The following is a 25,508-nucleotide window of genomic DNA, read 5'->3' on the forward strand; positions in this document are numbered from 1 at the left end:
TAGGCACACACACTTTCCAAATGGAAGCTGGGGTATTTAGCTAGTGCTAGTTGGTTTCTTAGCGTGTTGTTGTTGTTATCTTTTTTTGCTTCATCTAAAGTCATGAAAATCTTTTCAAACGTGAAAATGTGTGAGTACCACTTAGGCTTTCTTCCAGTTGTCTTTTTAGTTCAACAGAAAAGCCAGTAGTGTTACTCTTTGGTAAGACAAGATTTCTTTCCCATTCACGTACTTGCCCTTTTGTAGGGAATTGCTAAGCCATTTTAGGATTTAATTAGACTCTTATCCTTCATGATACTTTCAGCTCTGATTTTAAAGTTGTCTTCAACACATGAGCAAATTATTTCCTTTTTGCAAATTCTGAAATGAATTAGACATTGTTATCAAACAAAGGAGAATGCTAATTTCTGAGGCAATGTGTAATTTTGTCAGGACTTGAATGGTTCTTGCTATGGGTCATTTATTCTTTAAATGTACAATATTGGGTAAAATGATCAAATTAAGCAAACCTTTAGTATTCTGACAACTGTTATATTTATTTCAGACTGCAATGTGTTTAGTAAACTTGAAGCACTCAATAACAACAAAATCCTTTCACAGGGAGAATTGAGAGTGATTATTTCATGTATATATTTCATGTATATATTAGTGTTTCTGGGCTTTAGAAACCAAAATAGAACCATGTAAACTATGCTAAAGGTCCCTGGCTTTTTCTACTTACTCTATAGGTTTATATAACTCTCAAAACATAGGATGCTCAATTCTGTGGTTTAGTTCCTACCAAATGTGTAAACCTTATTAATTTCAGACTGGGTAGAAATAGTTATAGTTCTTCACAGACAACATAAATGTCTAGTTGCCATATGCATCTCTTTATTTTCTTCCTTTCTTTCTTCCTTCCTTTCTTTCTTTCTTTCTTTCCTCTGAGCATCTTCAAAGCAGCCAAAACAGTGCCCAAAATTAACCAAATTCCTGTGACTGGTTCTTACTCATCCAAAGGAAACAGTTCATGAAAGTCCTTGATTTTTATATTTTTAGAGTTAAGTCTCAGAGTTGTAAATGTGGCTGAGATACTCAGAATCTGTAGTATTCTCTCCTCAGCAATTAGTTCGGGGAAACATCTGAGTGTATTTTTGCAGAACTTTGAAGTAAAAAGGGCAGAAGCCATGCTTTCTTGAGATAAGCTTAGAAGCCTTAGGGAAATAGTACAACTGACAAGGGAGTGGCCGTGCCTTCATTCTGCTAAAGGAAAACTTACATTGCTTACAGCATGGAGTCCCAAAAAAATGGATGAAAGACTATCCTGAGCTTTAGGCTGAAGACTTCAGGCTTCCTCAGGGACCAATCAGGCACTCAATGTGAAGCTCCTCACATCTCCCAAGGCCTAGGTACACTTAACGAAACTGCCACTTGGGACTTACACTTGTTTCAGAACTGCACTTTCTTGGTTCTTCTAACAGACATTTACTGTGTATGAAGAGAAGACTGTCGTAAGAAAGCCTTCACAGGGCCAGATAGATAGCTTGGTGGGTAAAGACATCTGCTGCCAGTCCTGATGACATGCTCAGTGCTTGAAAGTTACATAGTGGAAGAAGAGAACCAATTCAGTGTATATCACCATCATCATCACCACCACCACCTCCACCACCATCATCATAAGATAATCTCTCACAGAGATCAAAGGCCCCAACTACAACTAACAAAGAAGCTGTTGTTTGTATATTGTAAATACTTCCTCTGGGTTCACTGAGCTTGGGGTACCTGGATTAAGTGTCTGGAGCTAGGAACCCTATGGTAGTTTTACCCAAAGCTCTGTGAACTGTGCTTGCCTCCTGGTCCATATTTTTCCAGAAGAAACTGTACCAACATCATAAAGCATTTCCCTGTAAATAGTGGCCTATCAGTACAGGCCTGGGGCTTCTAAATGATAACCATGAGTAAGTTTTAGGGCTGTACAAGAGACATCATTTGTTCTTATATCTCAGATACCTTCTCTCAACACCAGGGAATCCAGTAAATGTGATATGCATTTCTGTCTACATATGCTTAAGTACCAACTACTTGAAACTTTTCATGAGTGCTTAAGAGAAACTAACAGTGACCACATTTCCTAACTGCTTTTCTGTCAACTTGACACAAGCTAGAGTCATCTGAGAGGAAGGAGCCACAATTGAGAACATGCCTCCATAAGATCCAGCTATAAAGCGTTTTCTTAATTAGTGATTTATGGGGTAGGACCCAAGCCAAGGAGGGTGTTTCTATCCTTGGGCTGGTGGTCCTGGGTTCTATAAGAAAGCAGGCTGAGCAGCTTATGTGAGCAGCCCAGTAAGTAGCCCCCCTCCATGTGTCTATATCAGCTCCTGCCTCCAGGTTTCTGCCCTGCTTAAGTTCCTATCCTGACTCCCTTCAATGATGTACAGTGCTGCAGTATAAGCTAATAAACCCTTTACTCTCCAAGTTTGGTTGGTTGTTGTGTTTCATCACAGCAATAGTAACCCTCCTAGCTAAGACATAACACTAGCAGTTCCTCCCCTTGGAGCATGGTTTACAGTCATTGGCATAAATATAGGACAATTTCTAATTTTCAAAGAGAAGACATTTTGCAAAGTGGTGTTTATATCTTCTGGTCAGTGGATTTCAAAATCTTTGCAAATGTAAGTTCACCTCATATTTCTTGCTGAGTTTTTCAAATGACGAAAGTGGCCCAAAGATAGACAAAACACTTCCACAGGTTCTCTGACAGGCCATGACGAAGGACGCAGGTGTGAGGTTACCATGTTCTTTAGTGTTGTCAGTGTGACGAGCAGGCTTTTCCTGTCCTGGGCTGGTAGATGGCTGACAGGTTGGTTTGGTCTTTATTCTACTCTGTTCTTTTTTTTTTTTTTTTTTTTTTTTTTTTTCATTTTTCGAGACAGAGTTTCTCTGTGTAGCCCTGGCTGTCCTGGAACTCACCCTGTAGACCAGGCTGGCTTTGAACTCTACTCTGTTCTTGATCCTTAGACTGTGGAGTCTTGCCGACCATGCCTTGATTGCCCGCTGCAACATGGAGGAAGCAGTTCGTAGTGTATCCTTCAGCCCAGATGGATCTCAGTTGGCCCTAGGCATGAAGGACGGCTCTTTCATTGTCCTCCGAGTCAGGTACATTCAATACTGAAAATGGTACTTTGAGATGTTCCTTTGCTAAAAATTAAAGAGTATCCTGGTCATAAAATATGTCAGGCTGATAGGAAATCTCTTACCTGTGATTCTGAAATCTAAAACACTGAAAATCCAGATGTCTTTGGTAAACTATTTAGAAGCAGAACCAAATCTGGGGATGTGAGTCTGTCTATAGTCTTCAGTCTCTTTATAGAAATAATGTGTTGTTTGATTTGTTGCAAAAGTACTGTTTTTTTATAGGATAGGATCTCACTGTGTCTGGCTGTTTTCTTGGATTCACTCTGTCTGTTTTAGAGTTGATGACCCCTCCCTCACTGGCTCAGGGGACCTGCAAGTCATAATCCTGTCTCTAGTTAGGGAAAAATCAACCCCAGTGAGCTTTCAGATATGAGCAGAAATTAATCTTAACATAATTTGGCCAATTTTATGCTCCGGTGGCTGACCACACATCCAAAAATATATGGCAGTACAAATTGCACTTGGTGGATTTTTTTTAAAAGATGCCACAAAGAAGGTTCTGCTGAATTCGAGAGGGATTGGGAGAAGAGGAAAAAAATGATCAAAATATACTATGTATAAATTTTTCCTAGAATTAATAATTTAAGAAAGAATTTGACCAAAAAAATACAAAATGTTTTAGTGATTTGGCATATTCATTATGATCCTTCCTGGTGAGAACTGAGAGATTGAATACCATTTTCACATTTTAAAAGCTAGTAATTTTCTTCCTTTTAGACTAATTCCTAGACAGGGGGGAATGGCTCAGTGGTTAAGAGCACTGTCTGTTCTTCCAAAGGTCCTGAGTTCAATTCCCAGCAACCACATGGTGGCTCACAACCATCTGTAATGGGATCTGATTCTTCTTCTGTCATGCAGACACACATGCAGAGAGAGTACTAATATACATGAATAAATAAAGACTCATTCTTCTGAAATAACAATAAGTATAATAATTGTTTATCTTTTTTTTCTCCTTCAGACAGGATCTCACTATATCATTATATAGCCCTGTCTGGCCTGAAACTTAGTGTGTAGATGAGCTGGCTTCCAGCTCTGAGTTTATTCCGCTTCTGCCTTCCAAGTGCTGGAATTAAAGGCATATGTCACCATATCAGCTCTCATTTTTTTCTCTACAGATTTATTGCACTGAATTTATGCCACAGGACACTGGACACTGAGAAAGAGTCCCACCCCAGTCTTTGCAGTCCAGGGCACTTAGTTACTTTTTTCTTGTGTGTATTTTTGGTTTTTTTTAATCAACTCTCATTTTTAAAAGCATAAACAGATAATTTTTATACTATTTTTTATTTTTACTTATTTTTACTCTAATTTTGATATGTTTTGACTTTCTCTGTGGCACATTTTAAGTGGCTTTTAAGTCTAATTTTTAAATAAAGATTTCAATAATATATAGTTAAACATGAAAGCAAATATTCCTTGTGTAAGGATTGTTATATTTACCCCGAGGGTACAAAATATTATTTCAAATGTTTGTTTTACTTTGTATAAGCAGGATATAAGTTATAAACATGTTATATCATTTTATGAATATAAATATTTTAGTTCCTGTAGGATTTTTCTTTCTTTTAAAATAAGACTTGGGTTTTATATTTCTCAATTTTCTGCTTGTCAATTTGTATTTTATTATTTTTTTTAATTAATTTATTTATTACATGTAAGTACACTGTAGCTGTCTTCAGACATACCAGAAGAGGGAGTCAGATCTTGTTACGGATGGTTGTGAGCCACCATGTGGTTGCTGGGATTTGAACTAAGGACCTTTGGAAGAGCAGTCGGGTGCTCTTACCTGCTGAGCCATCTCACCAGCCCTTGTATTTTATTCTTACAGAGATATGACAGAAGTCGTCCATATCAAGGACAGGAAAGAAGTCATTCATGAGATGAAATTCTCCCCAGATGGCTCTTACCTCGCAGTAGGATCCAATGATGGCCCTGTAGATGTCTACGCTGTTGCCCAGCGCTATAAGAAAATAGGAGAATGCAACAAGTCCCTGAGTTTCATCACGCACATCGACTGGTCTCTGGATAGTAAATACTTGCAAACCAACGACGGTGCTGGGGAGAGACTGTTCTACAAAATGCCATGTGAGTCCTAGATAGATGATTATGCTGTGGTAAGTGCTCATGAAAACAAACCCGGAACCACACACAGAAGGGTAGAGAATGTCCTGTGACCTCAGGGTAAGGAGTGTGCTCTGAGACAAGATCCCTAAGTCATGGCCCACAGAGAAAACATTAGTGAGTTGGGTCATGTTAATAATTTATATTAGGAAAACACGGGAAAGACTTGAAGACAAAGCCTGCAGGGAGCATACATACCTATGTTGTTCTAAGGGGTGAAGGATATACAGCAGCACTGCAGGCCATTTTAATTATTTAGACTGACGAAAGCATGTCAGTCTTACACGGTGAAAGAGGAAGATGCACAGTGCTGTCAAGAACATGCACAGAACTGTTTGCTGGGATTGCAAGAACCAAAGCCATAGCAAGTTTCTAAGTGGCCATCCAAGTGAGGAGAGCCTAATGTATGTAGTCACAGACAGTAATATCACAGTAACTAGTCCAACTTGTGTCAATATGGATCAGTCTTAAAAGTGTAATGCTGAGCAAATAAATGCAAATGATATGCACAGTGGTCATTTATATAAAGTATTATGATATTAAAACAAGTTCACAGATAATAGCCACTTACAGAGAAAATGGTTTTTAAATGTGTGGGAAAGTTTAGCATTTAATTCAGTGTATTGGTTGCCTCTAAAGAAACAAAAAGAAATTAAATTAGGGATGAGTGTCCAGTGAATTTTAAGTGATTATAATATGTTCTTAAAATTGTGTTATAAAGAGACTGATGGAGTGACTCATCACATAAAGGCACTTACCATGCAATCCCGGTGTACCGAGTTCAATCCTCAGAACCCACCCACACCCTACCAGACAGGTGGAAGGAGAAAACGAACTCCATCAAGTCATCCTCTGACCTACACACACACACACACACACACACAAACCTTAATAATAGTAACAAATCATTGTCTGTGATAAAGACCAGTAAAATTCATTGAAACTCAGTGCTACAAATACTTGCTCCTTATAGTACTCTGTCACCTTCTGCATAATTGAAATATTTCATCACGTTTAGAAAGAACCTAAAATTGTTGTTCCATGAACTTTCATGTGGAGTCCATGGCTGCTTTGTTCCATGCCCAACCTTTTGCTTTTTTTTAATTGGATATTTTATTTACATTTCAAATGTTATCCCCTATCCCGGTTTCCCCTCTGAAAATACCCTATCCTATCCTATCCCCTCTTACCCTGCATCTATGAGGGTGCTCCCAAACCCACCCACCTACTCCAGCCTCACCACCCTAGCATTCTTCTACACGGGTGCATCAAGCCTTCACAGGACCAAGGGCCTCCCCTCCCATTGACACCAGATAAGGCCAATTAAGCTTATTCAGTCCTTCCCCAAACTCCTTCATTGAGGTCCCTGTGCTCAGTCTGATGGTTGATTGTGAGGAACCCCATCTGTATTGGTCAGACTCTGGCAGAACCTCTCAGGAGACAGCTATATCAGTCTCTTGTCAGCAAGCACTTCTTGGCATCCACAATAGTGTCTGGGTTTGATATCTGCATATGGGATGGATCCCCAGTAGGGTAGTTTCTGGACGGCCTTTCCTTCAGTTTCTGCTCCACTCTTTGTCCCTGAATTTCATTTAGACAGGAGCAATTCTGGGTTAAAATTTTGAGAGGGTGGGTGGCCCCATCCCTCAACTGCGGGGGTGGGGGATGCCTAACCTCTGGATATAGTCTCCACAGATTCTCTCTCCCCTTTGTGGGGTATTTCAGCTAATGTCATTCCTGTGGGGTCATAGGAGGCTCTTGCTTTCCTGATATCTGGGACTTTCTGGTTGCTATCCTCAGTTTCCCATCCCCCATTGCTATACACCTCTGTTCAATTTCCTGACCCTCTGTACATCTCCTCCATATCCTCCTATACCTGATTCTTCCCCCTCTTTTTCCCCTCCACATCTTCTCTTCCCCCCAAGTCCCTCCCACCCTCTACTTCCCTTGATTATTTTGTTCCTCCTTCTAAGTAGAACTGAAGCAACTACTCTTTGGTCTTCCTTCCTCTTGAGCTTCATTTAGTCTGTGAGTTGTGTCATGGGTATTCCACACTCTTTGCCTAATATTCACTTATCAGTGAGTACATACCATGTGTGTTCTTTGTGACTGATTTACCTCAGTCAGGATGATATCTTCTACATCCATCCATTTGCCTGAGAATTTCGTGAAGTCGTTGTTTTTAATAGCTGAGTAGTACTCCATTGTGTAAATGTACCACATTCTCTGTATACATTCTTCTGTTGAGGGACATCTGGGTTCTTTTTTTTTTAATTTTTAATATTTTTATTACATATTTTCCTCAATTACATTTCCAATGCTATCCCAAAAGTCCCCCATAGCGCCCCCTACTTCCCTACCCACCCATTCCCACTCTTTTGGCCCTGGCATTCCCCTATATTGGGGCATATAAAGTTTGCAAGTCCAATGGGCCTCTCTTTCCATTGATGGCCGACTAGGCCATCTTTCGATACATATGCAGCTAGAGACAAGAGCTCCGGGGTTCTGGTTAGTACATCATGTTATTCCAACAATAAGGTTGCAGATCCCTTTAGCTCCTTGGGTACTTTCTCTAGCTTCTCCATTGGGAGCCCTGTGATACATCCAATAGCTGACTGTGAACATCCACTCCTGTGTTTGCTAGGCCCCGGCATCGTCTCACAAGAGACAGCTATATTTGGGTCCTTTCAGCAAAATCTTGCTAGTGTATGCAATGGTGTCAGCGTTTAGAAGCTGATTATGGGATGGATCCCTGGATACGGCAGTCTCTAGATGGTCCATCCTTTCATCACAGCTACGAACTTTGTCTCTGTAACTCCTTCCCTGGGTGTTTTGTTCCCAATTCTAAGAAGGGGCACAGTGTCCACACTTTGGTCTTCATTCTTCTTGAGTTTCATGCGTTTAGCAAATTGTATCTTATATCTTGGGTATCCTAAGTTTTGGGCTAATATCCACTTATCAGTGAATACATATTGTGTGAGTTCTTTTGTGATTGTGTTACTTCACTCAAGATGATGCCCTCCAGGTCCATCCATTTGGCTAGGAATTTCATAAATTCATTCTTTTTAATAGCTGAGTAGTACTCCATTGTGTAAATGTACCATAATTTCTGTATCCATTCCTCTGTTGAGGGACATCTGGGTTCTTTCCAGCTTCTGGCTATTATAAATAGGGCTGCTATGAACATAGTGGAGCATGTGTCCTTTTTACCGGTTGGGACATCTTCTGGATATATGCCCAGGAGAGGTATTGCTGGATCCTCCGGTAGTACTATGTCCAATTTTCTGAGGAACCGCCAGACTGATTTCCAGAGTGGTTGTACAAGCTTGCAATCCCACCAACAATGGAGGAGTGTTCCTCTTTCTCCACATCCTCGCCAGCATCTGCTGTCACCTGAATTTTTGATCTTAGCCATTCTGACTGGTGTGAGGTGGAATCTCAGGGTTGTTTTGATTTGCATTTCCCTGATGATTAAGGATGTTGAACATTTTTTCAGGTGCTTCTCTGCCATTCGGTATTCCTCAGGTGAGAATTCTTTGTTCAGTTCTGAGCCCCATTTTTTAATGGGGTTATTTGACTTTCTGGAGTCCACCTTCTTGAGTTCTTTATATATATTGGATATTAGACCCTTATCTGATTTAGGATAGGTGAAGATCCTTTCCCAATCTGTTGGTGTTTTTTATGTCTTATTGATGGTGTCTTTAGCCTTGCAGAAGCTTTGTAGTTTCATGAGGTCCCACTTGTCAATTCTCGATCTTACAGCACAAGCCATTACTGTTCTATTCAGGAATTTTTCCCCTGTGCCCATATCTTCAAGGCTTTTCCCCACTTTCTCCTCTATAAGTTTCAGTGTCTCTGGTTTTATGTGAAGTTCCTTGATCCACTTAGACTTGACCTTAGTACAAGGAGATAGGAATGGATCGATTCGCATTCTTCTACATGTTAACAACCAGTTGTGCCAGCACCATTTGTTGAAAATGCTGTCTTTCTTCCACTGGATGTTTTTAGCTCCCTTGTCGAAGATCAAGTGACCGTAGGTGTGTGGGTTCATTTCTGGGTCTTCAATTCTATTCCATTGGTCTATTTGTCTGTCACTATACCAGTACCATGCAGTTTTTATCACAATTGCTCTGTAGTAGAGCTTTAGGTCCGGCATGGTGATTCCACCAGAGGTTCTTTTATCCTTGAGAAGAATTTTTGCTATCCTAGGTTTTTTGTTATTCCAGATGAATTTGCAGATTGCACTTTCTAATTCGTTGAAGCATGCTTTTTCTTTATGTTCTTCTTTTGCTTCCATCTCCTTCCTGCTTTGCCACTTACCTTTTCTGTTAACAACTTTCTCAAAGGGCAAATAACTGAATGGTCATTCTATAAAAGCTCATGCTATTTCTATTAGTGTCTTCACATGCACCTCTGCAACAGAGATTAAGACAAGGGATATGAGCTGTTTGCATGCCCTGTGCAGTCTGCTAGGCAATTCCATATGACTACCAAAGGGTCTTCATGGTTAAGTTTTTTTTTTTTTTGGTTTTTCGAGACAGGGTTTCTCTGTGTAGCCCTGGCCGTCCTGGAACTCAATTTGTAGACCAGGCTGGCCTCGAACTCAGAAATCCGCCTGCCTCTGCCTCCCGAGTGCTGGGATTAAAGGCGTGCGCCACCACGCCCGGCTCGGAGTTTTTTTTTGCATTCACCTTTGAAAGCCCAAAAATGTATTACCTCATCTTTATTTTAATGTTTGCAAACTGGCTATAAATTTATTTTATAGTCCTCTTTAAAAGTTAAAACTTTTCATTCCTAAACGGTTTCTTTTTCAATTTTGCTTTCTATCACACACATTAGATATGTGACCATTAGGCAAATGAGTTTCAGCCAAGGTCCAAAAGGAACAGGATGGTCTGTGGAACCACAGAGAATCTGAGACTATCTCTTTGATCAGCTTAGAGCCTTTAGACAAGAGCTGAGACCTCAAATCTTTGAGGATTGTAGTCCTTAGTGGCTGTGAGTAAGTTAGACCCAGGTCTGATTATCATAATTTTATTATCTAGTGAAATGTGCTTTTTAAGATCCTAGTGAACACATTTTGTATTTGTGTTCACCTTTCAACTTTTATGAGATTCACCTGTCTTATGTAACAGAAATTAAATGGCATTTAGTTTGTAAGACTAAAATGTCATATATAACATAATGATGTTCATATTATAGTCTTTAATAATTTTAAATCATTATTTATCTATTCTTCTCTCATATATTACATCTCAACCACAGTTCCTCACACACACTCCATGCCTGCCAACTACCTACCCTCTCCCCAATCCACTCTTCCTCCATTTCCCTTTGGAAAACAGCAGGCCTCCCAGTAATATCAACTATAGTGTATCAGGTTGCAGACTAGGCACCTGCCCTCATGTTAAGGCTGGAGGAGGCAGCCCAATAGGAGGTAAAGGGTCACAAAAGGCAAAAGAGACACAGATAGTCCCTGCTTGAACTGTTAAGCGACCCACAACTGTAACATGTGCAGAGAATCTAGGTTAGACCCATGCAGGCTCCCTGATTGTCCATTCAGTGTCTGTGAGTCCCTGCATTCCTGGTTAGTAGTTGATTTTGTGGGTTTTCTTGTGGTATCCTTGACCCTTCTGGCTTCTACAATCCTACCTCCCCCTCTTTAGCAGGATTTCCCAAGCTCTGCCTAATGTTTGGCTGTGTGTTACTGCATCTGCTCCTATCAACTACTAGATGAAGCCTCTCTCATCATTATTGTGTTGGCTTCTTTAATGTTTTTTTTTTTTTAAGGAAAGAATAAAGAAAACATAGAATTTTATATGGTTAAAAAAAAGTATATATTTAGAATTAGCCATCTGGACCCAGTTTAGATGATCACAGTCTTGTTGGCAACATCTAGGGCATCATAATCAGGAGCCAAGTAATATACACATTCTTCTCTCTGTCAGGCCTTTTCAGGGTATTGACTTTGGCTACATCAATGTCATAGAGTTTCTTGACAGCCTGTTTGATCTAATGCTTGTTGGCCTTGACATCCACAATGAACACAAGAGTGTTGTCCTCTATTTTCTTCATGGCTGACTCTGTGGTCAGTGGAAATTTGATGATAGCGTAGTAATGATCAAGCTTGTTTATCCTGGGCGCACTCTTTTGAGGATATTTTGGCTGCCTCCGGAGCTGCACAGTCTTGAGCCGCCGGAAGGTGGGTGATGTTCAGATCATCTTCTTTTTGTGGCTGTGGAGGCCTTTCAGCACTGCCTTCTTAGCTTTCAAGGCCTTCGCTTTGGCTTCGGCTTTGGGAAGAGCAGGAGTTTCCTTCTTCACTTTCGGCGCCATCTTGGGGGAAAGGGTGGCCAAGCCTAATTCTCCGAAAACATAGATCTTAACCTTCTATAATTATATATTGTCTTGAAATTTTTATCGAAATATTACTTACTTGGGAGGCTGCGGCAGAACAAGTCAATGTTTGGGATCTGTTTTGGCAGTCTACTAAGGCTCTGACACAAAACAAAATATTAAAAAGAATAAGGTGTGGGTTACTGGCAGAGCCCTGGCCTGGCATGTAGAAGGCATTGTACTGCATATTTCGCTTTTTCATGTGTGGGAACATCTGGAGCCATTTGTCAGTTGGAATGAAATCACATCCTGCTCAAGGATGGGGCTGAAGCTTACGTTATCGCTCTGTTATGGGCACCTGGCTTATTTCCAGTGTATTTACTGGTCCAGGAGGTGCAGCTTCTATTGCCTCTGCAGCCTGCAGTGGTGAGGTCACTTTCTATTCTGAGTCACTTCCTGGAATGAAATCCCTTGAGCAGGAGCTGGTCACAGATAATGCTCCAACTATACCCTCTCTGAGTCTGTGGTCATTTAAATGCATTCTTTTAGAATATACAGTCCAGACATTTTGAATATAGTTCAGAATTTTGGAGTTCCCTTTTGAAAAAATATCTGTTCCTAAGTTCTTTATTTGAAAATATGTGCTTATCATAATAGGGTAGGCATGAGGATATATGCTTAATTGTATTGATTTTTAAATTTAAAGTGGCATCTAGTTAAATATTTCTACTCATTTGCTTCTGTGGCTTGATGTATTTTGTGCCATCTGTGAACCTCACTAATCTGCTAGCAGAAATGGGACCTGAGCTATGTATCTAGGAGCAGCTAACACACAGCCATTGTTAGGACCATTATCCAACAACCAGCTACACTTAGCTCACCATAATCCTGTGGATTCAGTAACTAGGACTTAAATAATAAAATCCACTTTAAAATTTGTAGAGTCTGAATTTTTGTTTAAAGCAAAAATCACCTGTGGGGGGCTGGGGAGATGGTTCAGTGATTAAGAGAACTTGCTGATCTGGTAGAAGACATGAGTTTGATTCCCAGTACTGACAGATGGCTAACATTCTTAATCCAGCTCTGCTAGATCTAATATCTCTGGCCCCATTGGGCATTGCATTTACATGGACATACCCACATACATTATGCATATAATTTTAATCTTAAAAGTAAAAATTTCAAACATTTATAGCCTGGCAAGGTGGCACTTTCTGCTGCAACCCATGATCTGAATTCAGTTCCTAGAACCCACACAGTGGAAGGAGAGAAACAGGTCCTTCAAGTTGTCCTTTGTCTATCCTGAGCATGCATATAACCCACACCAAAAAACTATGAAAAATCAAGTTTCAGACAAGCTTGGCCAAGGTTTTAAAGGCCTAGCAGCATTTTGGTGACTCAGTGTTGCCAACATGTAACCTAATCAATAGTTTGAGACATTATATTTAGCAATAATCATTTCCTATTATCTTCACTTCTAAATTTTGAGCTAATGTTTTCTTTAAATTCTTTCCAAAAAAGTAACTAACTGGGTGAAGAGATTAGAACTTGCAGTTCCTCTGATTTATATATCTAATGAAGGTTTTAGGCACTAAGAAAAGAAAAATGATTAAAATATATTAGAATATACTTCACATATAAATGTAACATCATATTGACTGTTTTAGCAGGGAAGCCTTTAACAAGTAAAGAAGAAATCAAGGGGATTCCCTGGGCCTCCTGGACATGTGTGAGAGGCCCTGAAGTGAGTGGAATTTGGCCCAAATACACTGAGGTTATTGACATCAATTCAGTGGACGCCAATTATAACAGTTCAGTGTTGGTTTCTGGAGATGATTTTGGACTGGTCAAATTGTTCAAATTTCCTTGTCTCAAAAAAGGTAAGCTGTTTGAGTGGCTGAAGACTTTCTCTGAACTCTTGATGCTGCTTAGCTAGTGGATTTTCTTACCTCTTCTCCAGACACTTCATTTTCTTGTGTCTGCACTTATTTTTCACCTGAACATGCATGCTGCTCAGTCCTCTACTTTTGCTGTCCTATATGGTTTTGCAAATTTCAGGGAGAATTTGTTAAGAGTTAACATCATGATATTTCCACATGTTTATGGGAATAAGTAATCATGATTTATATTGGGTTTTTATTCCTTTAAAATATTATAATTTAACTTTTTGTTTGTTTGTATTTGTTTTTCAAGAGAGGGTTTCTCTGTGGATCCCTGACTGTCCTGGAACTTGCTCTGTAGACCAAGCTGGCCCCAACCTCAGACATCTGCCTGCCTCTATCTCTTGAGTGCTGGGACTAAAAGCATGTGCCACCACCACCTGGCTCTAATTTAACTTTTATACATCCACCTACTTGCACTGCTACATGAAAACAAAAGCAAAAGCAATTCTTCTTAAATATAATTAAATAAACATGGCAGTTCTACAACTATGAACCCCTTGTCCTAGGACTAATCTTTCAATTCTGTATTAGGTGATTTTTTTTTGAAAGAGAAATTGGGTTGAAAACAGCTTTCCATGTTTTGCACTCCTATGGAAGCATTCTAAGCTTTGAAGACTGTGATTGTTGCCACCAAGCAATGATCCTGGGCTTGTTTTGAAAATTTAGAGAAAGCCTCTCCACAAACTCTTCTTACTTGTACACTGTGCCCAGAAAGCTAGATCTTGGCAGAGTGGTCAATGGGAATATGTTGTTGCCTGTAAAGTTTTCACTTGAATGTTTTTTTAAGATATGCAGGGAAGGGGATGAAAGGTGCAATCAGAAAGTAATTCTCAACTAACTGGCAGATTTGAAGCAGTGACAGTTAAAGGACAAAATGGGACATAAAATGCATGATAAGACCACCATGACTCACACTGGACAGAATGGACATCAGCTCAAAGTGCTTGAAGCACAAAAAGACTTCAGTGTGACAAATTCAAGACCTCCCCACTCATCCTAGTGGACTTTGTGGGTAATAATAGGACATAACTTGTTTAAATTAATGTGCATTTGAGAATACGTTATGTTAGAAAGTATCTAGGAATTCAGAATTCAGGAAAATCACAGGTGAGGTTAGAAGCAACTTACTGGTCTCCAGTGTCAGGACTCAAGAATAATGAAGTCAGTGAGAGTTGGCATCTTCTCTGTATCTCCAGACCTTATGAGTGGACTCGAGTCTTAGAAATGGAGATGTGTGTGAGGGTCTGTTATGAGAGCTGGTGATGATATGAATAGTACTGTCAGAATTAAATGCCCATGAATAAAACATAACCCTGTGAGAAGATACAAAGTGGACAATGGGATGAATGAGGACAGGGAGACTGCAGGGTGAGCATGAGGGGAGCAGTGAAGCCTTCCTCAGCCATTTGCTCGAGTATCAAGGTCCTCAGAACAATTCAAATTCTACCTTGAATGCCACAGTTCATAAATTTCGCAGTTTTGCCTGTGCTCTTCAAGCCTTTGTGCCAAAATTACTGGGAAAGGTTAATAAAAATATGTAGGAGTCTTGGTATAAATAAAAACTGATAAAACTTGACTTACAAATGAGGATACCATTATTAAATGGTTTTTATTGCTGAGCCTGTAGAAAGACAAACCTGAGCATAGGCTGATGACTATGAACCAGCGTGGAGAACTGAGCAAGCTTTATAGTTTTCTATTGTGAGCAAACTGACCTCACAACCAAGCCAACTTGACATATTTGGAATTACATGTGTGTATATATTCTATTGTGCAGAAATTAGATGTAAGTGTTCTGCAGTTAATGAAAATTGCTGAATTTATATTTTTACATAGCCTGAGCAATTTGTTTTTCTCATCTCAATAGTTTTCAAATCCTTTAAAATAAATAAGACAAAATTTTCCTGATGCATGTCAATTGAGTCCTGTGTGTGACTTCCCACATATTTGGGTCTTGTGTTGTATGCACTGGAAAACTGTTGTAAATTAGGAATTTACATGGCCAGCTTAAGTCTCTGAAAGATTACTTTGATATTATATGAAACAGGTTTTTAAAGCATTTGTCTGAGGGATGCTGTGTCTAGAATAGGTGTCAAAAAAAGGTGACTGGTTTAGTTAAAGCTGAAGATTTTGTTTCTAGACTGGATTAGGACTACAGGGAGAAAAATAAAAGAACCATTAAGAATATCTCCTGAGTTTTGGGCCTGATCAACCAGAGTGAAGGTGTCAGAGTGACAGGAAACAAGAGAAGGAAAAGGTGCTTTTGTAGGAGGTAAGGGTAGAATGGCTGGGGAGGCCTGCAGTCAGCCATGTGTTGAGGTACCTGTTAGACACTCAAACAGATAGGGCATAATAGCTGGGGAGTCTGTCTCAGCCAAGTGGTGGGGTACCCATTAGAGACTGAAACAGATCTGAGCTCCAGGGAGCTCCCAAGATTAGCAATACACATTTGATATTCAGGTGCACATGGAAAGATTTTTAAGCTGTGGAAGAGGTCGGTAGAGAAGAGATGATGGCTGAGACACAAGCCTTCCTTGGACAGATATCCAAAGGGAAATCTCGTATAGTCACTGCTTATCCCCAGGAAAGCTTTAGGAGAGGATATGCCTCAGCTTACTGGACAAGTACTTGCTCAGTGCTGTGCTAGAGTATGAAAGTGCTTCAGTACATCAGCACAAGTCCCCGCTGTCATGGAGCTTTGTACCACAGAGTGAGCACAGTGGATACGGAACTACAGACAGTATGTCTGATGGTCATATGTGCTGTCAGGAAAAGCAAAGAGGAGAATGCTGTGCAGAACAACATAGTGCTGTTTCCACTAAGGAGACCAAAGAAGGGCTCACTTGGGTTTCATAGACTAGATACCTGCAGGATGAGAGAACCAGACATTCAGATATCCCAGGAAAGAGCATCACCAAGAAACAGCAACAAATACAAGACTTAGAGACAAAGAACACTTTGGCAGGCTTGAGGAACTGCCAGGGGTCAAGTGTCTAAAGCAGAGTAGGTCAATGGGGAGATGGGAGAAAATGGGGTCAAAGCAGTAAGGGCTTAATTATCAGTGACAATGGTTTCAGCCTACTGAGGGTGAATTGCTTATCTTATTGCTGTATAGTAACTCTACCTCCAAGTTTAGAAGTTAATATGAGAAATGATCTCACAGGTTTTGTGGATGAAGAGGCTGAGGTAGAAATGAGGTGGGGTTGGGGAATTAATGAGTATCCTACTGGGTGGTTCTAGTTCAAGGTCTCTGTCATGACTTATAGTCATCTAGAGGCTAGAACCAAGACCAGAAGTTCTGTTTTACTTCACAGATGTGACTTTCCATTGGAGGCCCCAGTTTCTTGTTCTAAAATCTCTCCACAGGCTATTAGTGTGTCCTTAGGACATGGCACGGCCCAAGAGAGACACCAAGGAGGAATCTATAATGACTTCTGCCTCTTCTTTGATATCACAAATTTTTACTTTTCCTACTTTGGTTTGAATTCTAATTTGGTCTTTGTTTGTGTTTTTTCAAGACAGAGTTTCTCTGTGTAGTCTGGCTGTTCTGGAACTCGCATGGTAGACCATGCTGGCCTCAAACTCAGAGATCCACCTGCTTCTGCCTTCCAAATGCTGGGACTAATGTGCGCAACCACTGCTTGATGAATTCTACTAATTTTATTTTATTTATTTTTTGCCATCTTTATAACCCACTGAAGAGACAGGTTAAGTGATCTCTGTGGAGGGAAAAGGCTAGCCCCACATTTCAAGATCTATAGAGATATAGGAAAAATATTTTGTTTATAGGAACTGCCTACTTTAAGAATGGGTAAGATGTTAATTCTTGCATTTTTTTTAAGAAACATTGAAGCTGTGCGCATTAGTTGGAATAGGTTTAATAGGCATTTAGCTGTAGAGCTTGAATTTGAAAGACACATCTTCAGATTAATGCATAATGGAATAATTGAGGGCATGCGATTCCTTATTGTAATGTGTAAGACTGGAAATATGTTTCTGGTATATTGAAAATTTTTACTTGATGTGGAGAAGAATGTGATTGCTTTTTAAAAGAGTGATTAAAAACATAATCTCAAAATACTTTTCAGGAGCCAAATTTAGAAAGTATGTGGGCCATTCTGCACATGTCACCAATGTCCGTTGGTCCCACGATTTCCAGTGGGTGTTAAGCACAGGAGGAGCTGACCACTCTGTTTTCCAGTGGAGATTTATCCCAGAAGCAGTCAGCAATGGCGTGTTGGAAACCACATCCCAGGGTAAATAACAGTCAGAACCTCTTTTTCTCTTTTCTCTTCTCTTCTCTTCTCTTCTCTTCTCTTCTCTTCTCTTCTCTTCTCTTCTCTTCTCTTCTCTTCTCTTCTCTTCCCTTTTCTTGTCTTTTCAAGATTTATTTATTTATTATATGTAAGTAGCTGTAGCTGTTTTCAGACACCCAGAAGAGGGCATCAGATCTCATTATGGATGGTTGTGAGCCACCACGTGGTTGCTGAGATTTGAAATCAGGAACTTCAGAAGAGCAGTCACTGCTCTTAACCACTGAGCCATCTCTCCAGCCCCAGTAAGAACTTTTCAGTGTCTTCATTTTTCAGAATCATTTCAAAGGATACTCCTAGTATCTGTTCTGGAGCTAAAGAGATACGGCAGGTTTTAAAAACCCATGTATAGGGGCTGGTGAGATGGCTCAGTGGGTAAGAGCACCCGACTGCTCTTTCGAAGGTCCAGAGTTCAAATCCCAGCAACCACATGGTGGCTCACAGCCATCCGTAATGAGATCTGGTGCCCTCTTCTGGAGTGTCTGAAGACAGCTACAGTGTACTTACATATAATAAATAAATCTTTAAAAAAAAAAACCCATGTATATAATGTAAATATAATGTAAAGAAAACCTTCTGAGGAGCTCAGTAGGTGGGAGCACTTGTTGCTTTTGCAGAAGACCAGGTTTTAGTTCCCAGCACCCACATGGTGGCTCACAACCATTCCCTTCTCCAGCTCCAGGAAATCTGGCACCCTCTTCTGACCTCTGAGGGCACCAGGCATACATGTGATATATAAATATACATGTAGGCAAAACATTCATACACATAAAATAAATGTAAAGAAAAGGAAAAAATTTGGAGATTAGCATAGGTTGGTTCATTGAAAGGTTTTGCTTAAACAAGGGTCAGGTTATCCACTGAAGGCTCACACTGGAAAAGTGACCTTTGAAGATAAGGTGAAAGCACACACTTAAGCCCTTAGGGAGACAAGGCAATGAGTGAGGCAATAGGAAACTTCTGGGTGGAAGATAAGGGAGTAACACACTGCCTACCACATGAAACCAGGTGTTCACCTCCATGGTGTATCGTCTTTCTATTTACATCCATTTGAGGGGATAAGCAGAAGAAAGTTTACAGTGATATGTGTGAGTCAATGTGCTCACCCATGTGATTCTGTAGGGACTTGACCACGACAGCCATTAGTGCGTGGTGGGGATGTTTAAAAATTGTCTTGATGGTAGTAAGCGCTTGAAGTTTTCTTTAGACCTACCTTTGTCTTTGGTAAACCCTATACTTTCTGATTTTACAAAGTAAGATTTAAAATCTAGAAATCCTATTATTTAATTTAAAAAGAAAAAAGGAAGGAAGGAAGAAAAAGAAAGAGAGAGAGAGAGAGAGAGAGAAAGAGAGAAAGAAAGAAAGAAAGAAAGAAAGAAAGAAAGAAAGAAAGAAAGAAAGAGAGAAAGAGAGAAAGAGAGAAAGAGAGAAAGAGAGAAAGAGAGAAAGAGAGAAAGAGAGAAAGAGAGAAAGAGAGAAAGAGAGAAAGGGGGAAAGGGGGAAAGGGGAACAAGAGGGAGCCGGGTATGGTGACACATGCCTGCAATGTCAGCACTTGAGAAGTTAGGATAGCCTTGGATATTTAAAGTCATTCCTGGGGTTAGCTTTGGGAGTTCAAGGCCATCCCTAGGGGTAGGCTCTGGAGGTCAACATATCAGGTTCCAGGCCTGAATTAAATGAAAACTATGACAGAGGCTTTTTACTTTGTTTGTTAGGGTTTAAGAAGCTACTTGAAGTACTTTTGTGATCTTTAACATCTCAGCATTGTCCGTTCTAATGGGTTCTGTCTCTGCAGAAGGTGGTGCTGACTCCTATAGTGAAGAATCTGACTCAGACTTCTCTGATGTTCCAGAACTGGACTCTGATATCGAGCAAGAAACTCAGATCAATTACGATCGCCAGGTCAGTAAGGAGAGAATAAAAGCCTGGACCCCATTAAATTTTAACACTGCCCTGAAAACAGATAGAGCAGAAGAACAGAACAAAAATGCAGCAAAAATAAGAAAAATGTTCATATCTTGACTTTGGATGCAGGTTAACAATAACATTTATTATACTATTAAGTATTTGAGTGAAGGGCTGGAGACACGGCTCCATGGGTAAGAGTACTGGCTACTCTTCCATAGGACCTGGGTTCAACTCCCTGCACCCCCATAGTGACTCACAACCATCTCTAACTCCAGTTCCAGGTGATCCAGTCTCTTCTCCTGCCTCAGCAAGTCCCAGTCATACATGGAGTGCACAGACATGCTTGCAAGCAAAACACATTAATTTACATAGGCATTGGTGGCACAATCCTAGGACTCCAGAGGCAGAGGCAGGCAGATTTCTGTGGATTTGAGACTTGCCTAGTCTATTTATAGTAAGTTCCAAAACAGCCAAGGCTGTCCCAAAGGAAGGAAGGAAGGAAGGAATGGTAGTCTGCTTAAGAGCTGTTATTTTCATTTCTTACTCAACTTAGACAGCCATTATCTGTTTACTTAAAGTAAACCCAACTACAATGTCTCCAGTAAAAACCTACTTCTATTATAAAAATTGGTTAGTTGAATCTAGTTTCCCTTCCTCAAAAATTAATATCATTTTAACAGAAAGCAGTGCTTCAATGGAATCTTGACATAGTACCATATCACAATTGGTAATTGCTGGCATCTGATTCTTCTCCCCTTCATATAGGTATAGTATTTTTATCCTATAAAAAGTAGAAGTATTTGTATAAGTAATGTGTGTTTATAGGTCAATAGGTGAAACAGACTCTACACATGAATATAGAGTGAATAAGATAACAGGTCCCAGATACATAACTGTCAGTGCTGCTCAGGGAGATATACCAGATAGGCCTATGGCTGCTACCAACTAGCAACTCTCTTCATGTGGCTGATACAAATCCAGGCAGGTCAGTTAAGTGGCTTGTCCACTTCCACATGGCTGTTGTTAAGATAATACTGACCTGAACTTCTCTCTATACACTTCTAACATGACTCCGTATAAGCACCGAATTTACTGCTATAGTCATTTCTTCCTAATCCCATGTTGGAAAAGTCTGATTAGTATAAAGACAGTGCAGCTGACAGTTCAGATCAACCTCATAGTTAGATCACTTTGACTGTGAATCGATAAATGTATTATACAGTATAAAGCATTAAAAAGACTTGGAAGGAAACTGTAACAGTGAAAATATTACACAAATACTGAGCACTATTCCCAGGAGAAATGAAGCTTACGTAGACAGCATAAGCTCTGGGAGAGATGCCACTTTGTTTTCTTGAAGGGTTTTTCTTTAACATTGCTAGGAAGCTGGCGCAGCATGGCTAGTGAGACCAGGCCTTGGGCTTGCTTATTATCTGTGACTTATTTTTCAGCGTTTCCACATTGATTTATAATATTCTCAAGTTATTCCTGAGAAGAGACTTTTATTCTGTTTCACTGATGGGAAATTGAGGCCCATGATGCTATAACATATGATCATCTAAGCAGTAGAAATGTCCCAGAATTCAGTGCTCTGAGACAAAGAGTTGATGCATTCAGATGAATAATTATCTTTACATTGGGAAGAGTCGTTCATTACATCTAAGACAGATGAAAAAAACCTGCTGGCTTCCTTTTTGATGGCTCAGACCATGTCCTAAAAGGAAACTTTATTATAGCTATGTTTCTTCATTTTTCAGTAATGTAGTTGATCAAATTGTTGTGGAAATTTTTCTGACACCAGTGCAAGTGGAAGAGAAATGCCATTAAAAAGATAAAGAAATATAAGAATATGTTCTATGGAGGTGTGGTGAGGTATGGGGGAAGGAGGTGTCTCAGGGGGCCCATGTCAAGGCATCCCTTCCCCCTGAGGGACCAGCCACACAACCAACAGTATAGCATAGAATAGAGTTTACGGGCTGGAGAGATGGCTCAGTGGTTAAGAGCACTGACTGCTCTTCCAAAGGTCCTGAGTTCAAATCCCAGCAACCACATGGTGGCTCACAACCACCCATAATGATATCTGCCGTCCTCTTGGTGCATCTGAAGACAGCTACAGTGTACTTAAGATATAATAATAAATAAATATTAAAAAAAAAAAGAATAGAGTTTACTCAGGGCATCGGGAGGGGAGTTAAGAGAGTAGTAGAGGCAGAGAAAGGCAGAGAAAGAGAGTAGGCAAGTAGAGGCCAGCCATAACCACATGGAGAAGGGGGGAAGGGAGTTGGGAGAGGTGAGGAACAAGAGGCAAGGGAGAGAAGAGGAGTAAGAGGAGAGGAGGGGCAAGCAGCCCTTTTTATAGTGGACTAGGCCTACCTGGCTATTGCCAGGTAACTGTGGGGAGGGGCATAGCTGGCTGTTGCCAGGTAACTCTGGGGGTGGAGTTCAGACAGAATCCTAACATTCCCCCATTTTGGTTTAGTTAAAAAAGAAAAAGAAAGAGGTGGTGGTGAAGCAGAAATAGGGTTGTTGTGATATCTGGCTTCTTCATGTTGACATTGGGGCGACGTGTCTCTAGTGAACCTAGAGGAATGGATATGGGAGATGTTTGTCCAGTCTTAGGAGAGTTGTCTAATTCCGTGCTGTCCAGGGTCTGTGGAGCCATCTGAGGATAGGTCAGAAGGAACAAGCAGTAGGAAATGTCTGTGTCTGTGACAGGAGATGGAGCATCTAAAGGTTGCTTCTCTGGAGCTGTCCTGGGTGTAGTAAGTGCCTGGACTTGACAAGATGTTGTAACACATTATTATAGGTAGAGAATAAGGTTAAGTACATTTGAGAGAATGAAAAATTTTTTTCTTAAGATGTACATTGGAAACCCAGAGGAATCACACCCTCTGGGATAGGTTAGGCAGATGTACTTATCTGGATGGAGCCTATTTGGTCCGTGAGAGGCAGATCTGAGTAGATTTCCTGTAGCTTATAAGTTTATAAAAGAGATAACAACATGAGTTAGCAACATGAACAGTCTTTAAGATGAGCCTTTTGGGGAGCAGAAGGAACAAGATTAAAAAGTTGGATCATATAGTGGAATGTTTTATTAGAGTTAGAAAAATTTATAGGAACACAGATAATGCTAGGACAGTGGCACAGCAAGAAGAGGAAATATGAAGCATTTAATTAATGGAAACAGAGTTTAGGTAAGGAGATAGCTGTCTAGCTGTCAGTGTAGTCAGAAGTCTGGGGAATAAACAAAAATCTAGCAGTTACATTATTTAAAAAATGGCAGAGTCCACTAGCCAACAGTTCTGTAGTCTCTATGGTAACTTGGGCCGATTCTGTAGTCTCTATGGTAACTTGGGCAGAGTCAGACCGGCGTTCATGTGCAGAAGATGCAGGGCCTTTTCTCTATGGAAAGGATATGGGTGGCATGAGAAATGACTGACCTTGGTTTAGCTAAGTCATTTGACTCAGAGTATCTAGTTTTCCCGTCTGTGTATTCTAGTGGTTATCATATCACAATTCAGGCAGCATCCTGTAACTTTGTCCACATCTTCTGAGACCTCATGGGAGAGACTTTTGGAAATTCTGTCTGTTATAAATTTAATAATTAACAAAGTTCTGACAAAACTGAGTGCTATATATATTACATATAACTGAATAGAATTTAATGACAGGAGTAAAACTCATATTAAGACAAGACAGGAATGAAAACCTTAGGTAACTTTGGCAGGTTGTGTAGGTAGAGAAAAGTACATTGTTGTATTATCAGAGAGACATATGGCTAGCACCAGAGTAAGAAAGCTGGCAGCAGTGGCATAAGATCGGTCACAGAAAATCAGTTTGTCCAGGTAGGTTCAGCCTATGTCACAAACTGAGCATGCAGGCTGTGAGAACAAGCCAGGGGTGTGGGAGCATGGATAGGTAAATGCTTGGGCATAGGGGACATTTTTAATTTACCGGACTGCTGGCAGTATGTGTGATGATCTCTTAAAATATACATTTGAAGATATTGCAGCACCCACTGGGGAGTTATTAGATTATTTGTACTGGCATCCTGAGAATAATTCAATAACCAAAAATTCTAGCCAGGCTAGTGGCCTAAGCCTTCACTGAGGCCCCCTAGAGGCTACAAGATAAATCCAGGACTTACCAGAAAGGGCCCTACCCTAGGCCTAGGGGTTTTTTTAAATGGCTGCAAAAGCTGGGTGGGTGGGGGAGTTCAAGAGCTGCTTTCAAGGGGTATAGTCACCCAAGGGTCAATGTCCTATCTCATATGTCACCTGAGAAGTTGGTCATAAGGACTGTGGCTGTGAAATGTCAACCCCTTAGCCCCCAGAAAAAAAAAAAAAGCTGGCCAGGCCCTATCTGGGAAATTAGAGTCAGCCCTCCTGCTGACTGGAAAAACTCCTTATCCATCGAATGCCAGTGTGTGTTTGTGAGCTTCCGCAGGCTGGTAGCAGGAAAAATGGAACTGCATGGTTGGTTTGGGCCCATTTGACTTTGTCAAATCTAACAGATGGGAACTCTGGCAGGGTGTAAGGGGCAGGGACCTACTTTTCAGGCTGAGAACCAGGAGCAGAGCTAAGGAGCAGAGGGGAAGGGCAGCAAGTAAAAAGAAAAGAACAGTTAGACAACATTATAACATGACTCCAGCCAGTGCTGTCTGAAATGGCTTTAACATCAGCTTTTACACCATTCTAGGTACTAGCAGAGAATAAGGTCAGTTCTTAATCAAAAACAAAGTGATTAAATAAGGCAAAGAGCTAAGAGATCACACCAGGTAGTAATCAAACAAAGCAATAAACAAAATCCTTCCCCCAGCCCCCAAGTCTGGGGGCTTATCAGGATGACCAGGACAAAAGGGAAGTCACACCTTCCTTGGCTGAGTTTACCCAAATGTGAATATTCTTATCTGAGCCTACTTCCTTGAGCCCAGTGACAAGTACTTGCCAAATTTTTATAAGTGGTACTAAAAGCTCTCTACATTCGTAGGGGGGCAGGAGGGGCAGTAAATAGGGTCAGGCAGGCAGGTAAACCTGTTGAACTAGTCTGCAGCAGGTTGTAAATGAGGGAGGGGGGAAGGGAAAGTCGAATGCTCAGAGCCCTGGTGCTGTTGAGCCAGAGAGCAGTGGTCCAGGCCCGGCCTGAAGTTCTCAGCTGCAAGAAAGAAACTGTCTCTAAGGAGAGGGAAATCTCACCCAAGGGGAAAACTTTTAAAACAAGGGTCAGTGAAAAACTGGATGTCTCCCATCCTCAAGGACACCACAGGGATATCTCCTATCTCGAGAACTCTCCCCGGGACCATAGAGATGGGAAAGGATGGGGGCTTACCAGATCTTGGGCTAGGGAGTTCTCTTGTTGTGGCTGAGATGGGATGTAAACTTGAAGAGATTTTAGGTCTGACTCATGGCACAATGTTATGATTATTAAAAAATAAAGAAATATAAGGATATGCCCTATGGAGGTGTGGTGAGGTATGGAGGAAGGTGGTGTCTCAGCCGACCCATGTCGAGGCATCCCTTCTCCCTGAGGGACCACATTTTATAGAGAGCCAGGCCTACCTGGCTGTTGCCAGGTAACTGTGGGGGTGCAGTCCAAACAGAATCCTAACAACTAGTGGACTCAAACCAGGACAGTTTTGTTGCTGGGTCCAGTTTATATTCTCATTTATATCCTAAAACCACACGCTGGGGCAGACAGACAATCAAGA

General features: G+C 40.7%; 1 protein-coding gene, 1 non-coding gene and 1 pseudogene across 5 annotated transcripts in view; 1 reads left to right on the top strand and 2 right to left on the bottom strand.

Annotated features, from left to right (window-relative positions):
- The window catches only part of Eml6 (EMAP like 6), a 296,634-nt gene that overhangs the window by 185,378 nt on the left and 85,748 nt on the right, over positions 1–25,508 (top strand). For 3 of the 4 annotated variants that reach the window (XM_029483123.2, XM_085829047.1, XM_085829049.1), the window contains 5 exons: positions 3,001–3,138; positions 5,009–5,265; positions 13,305–13,517; positions 17,669–17,836; positions 19,689–19,795. In XM_029483123.2, the coding sequence (XP_029338983.1) occupies positions 3,001–3,138; positions 5,009–5,265; positions 13,305–13,517; positions 17,669–17,836; positions 19,689–19,795 (883 nt within the window). The remainder of the gene's footprint in view (positions 1–3,000; positions 3,139–5,008; positions 5,266–13,304; positions 13,518–17,668; positions 17,837–19,688; positions 19,796–25,508) is intronic. The other variant, XM_085829048.1, reaches the window with a different exon arrangement.
- On the bottom strand, positions 4,296–4,450 carry LOC115032723 (small nucleolar RNA SNORA81). The gene has a single exon (XR_003838338.1). It is a non-coding gene; the product is annotated as a small nucleolar RNA SNORA81 (small nucleolar RNA).
- LOC110304440 (large ribosomal subunit protein uL23 pseudogene) lies at positions 11,168–11,637 on the bottom strand (annotated as a pseudogene).

Source organism: Mus caroli, unplaced genomic scaffold, assembly GCF_978045245.1.
Source record: "Mus caroli unplaced genomic scaffold, Mus_caroli_1 scaffold_13, whole genome shotgun sequence".
Taxonomy (NCBI): Eukaryota; Metazoa; Chordata; class Mammalia; order Rodentia; family Muridae; genus Mus; species Mus caroli.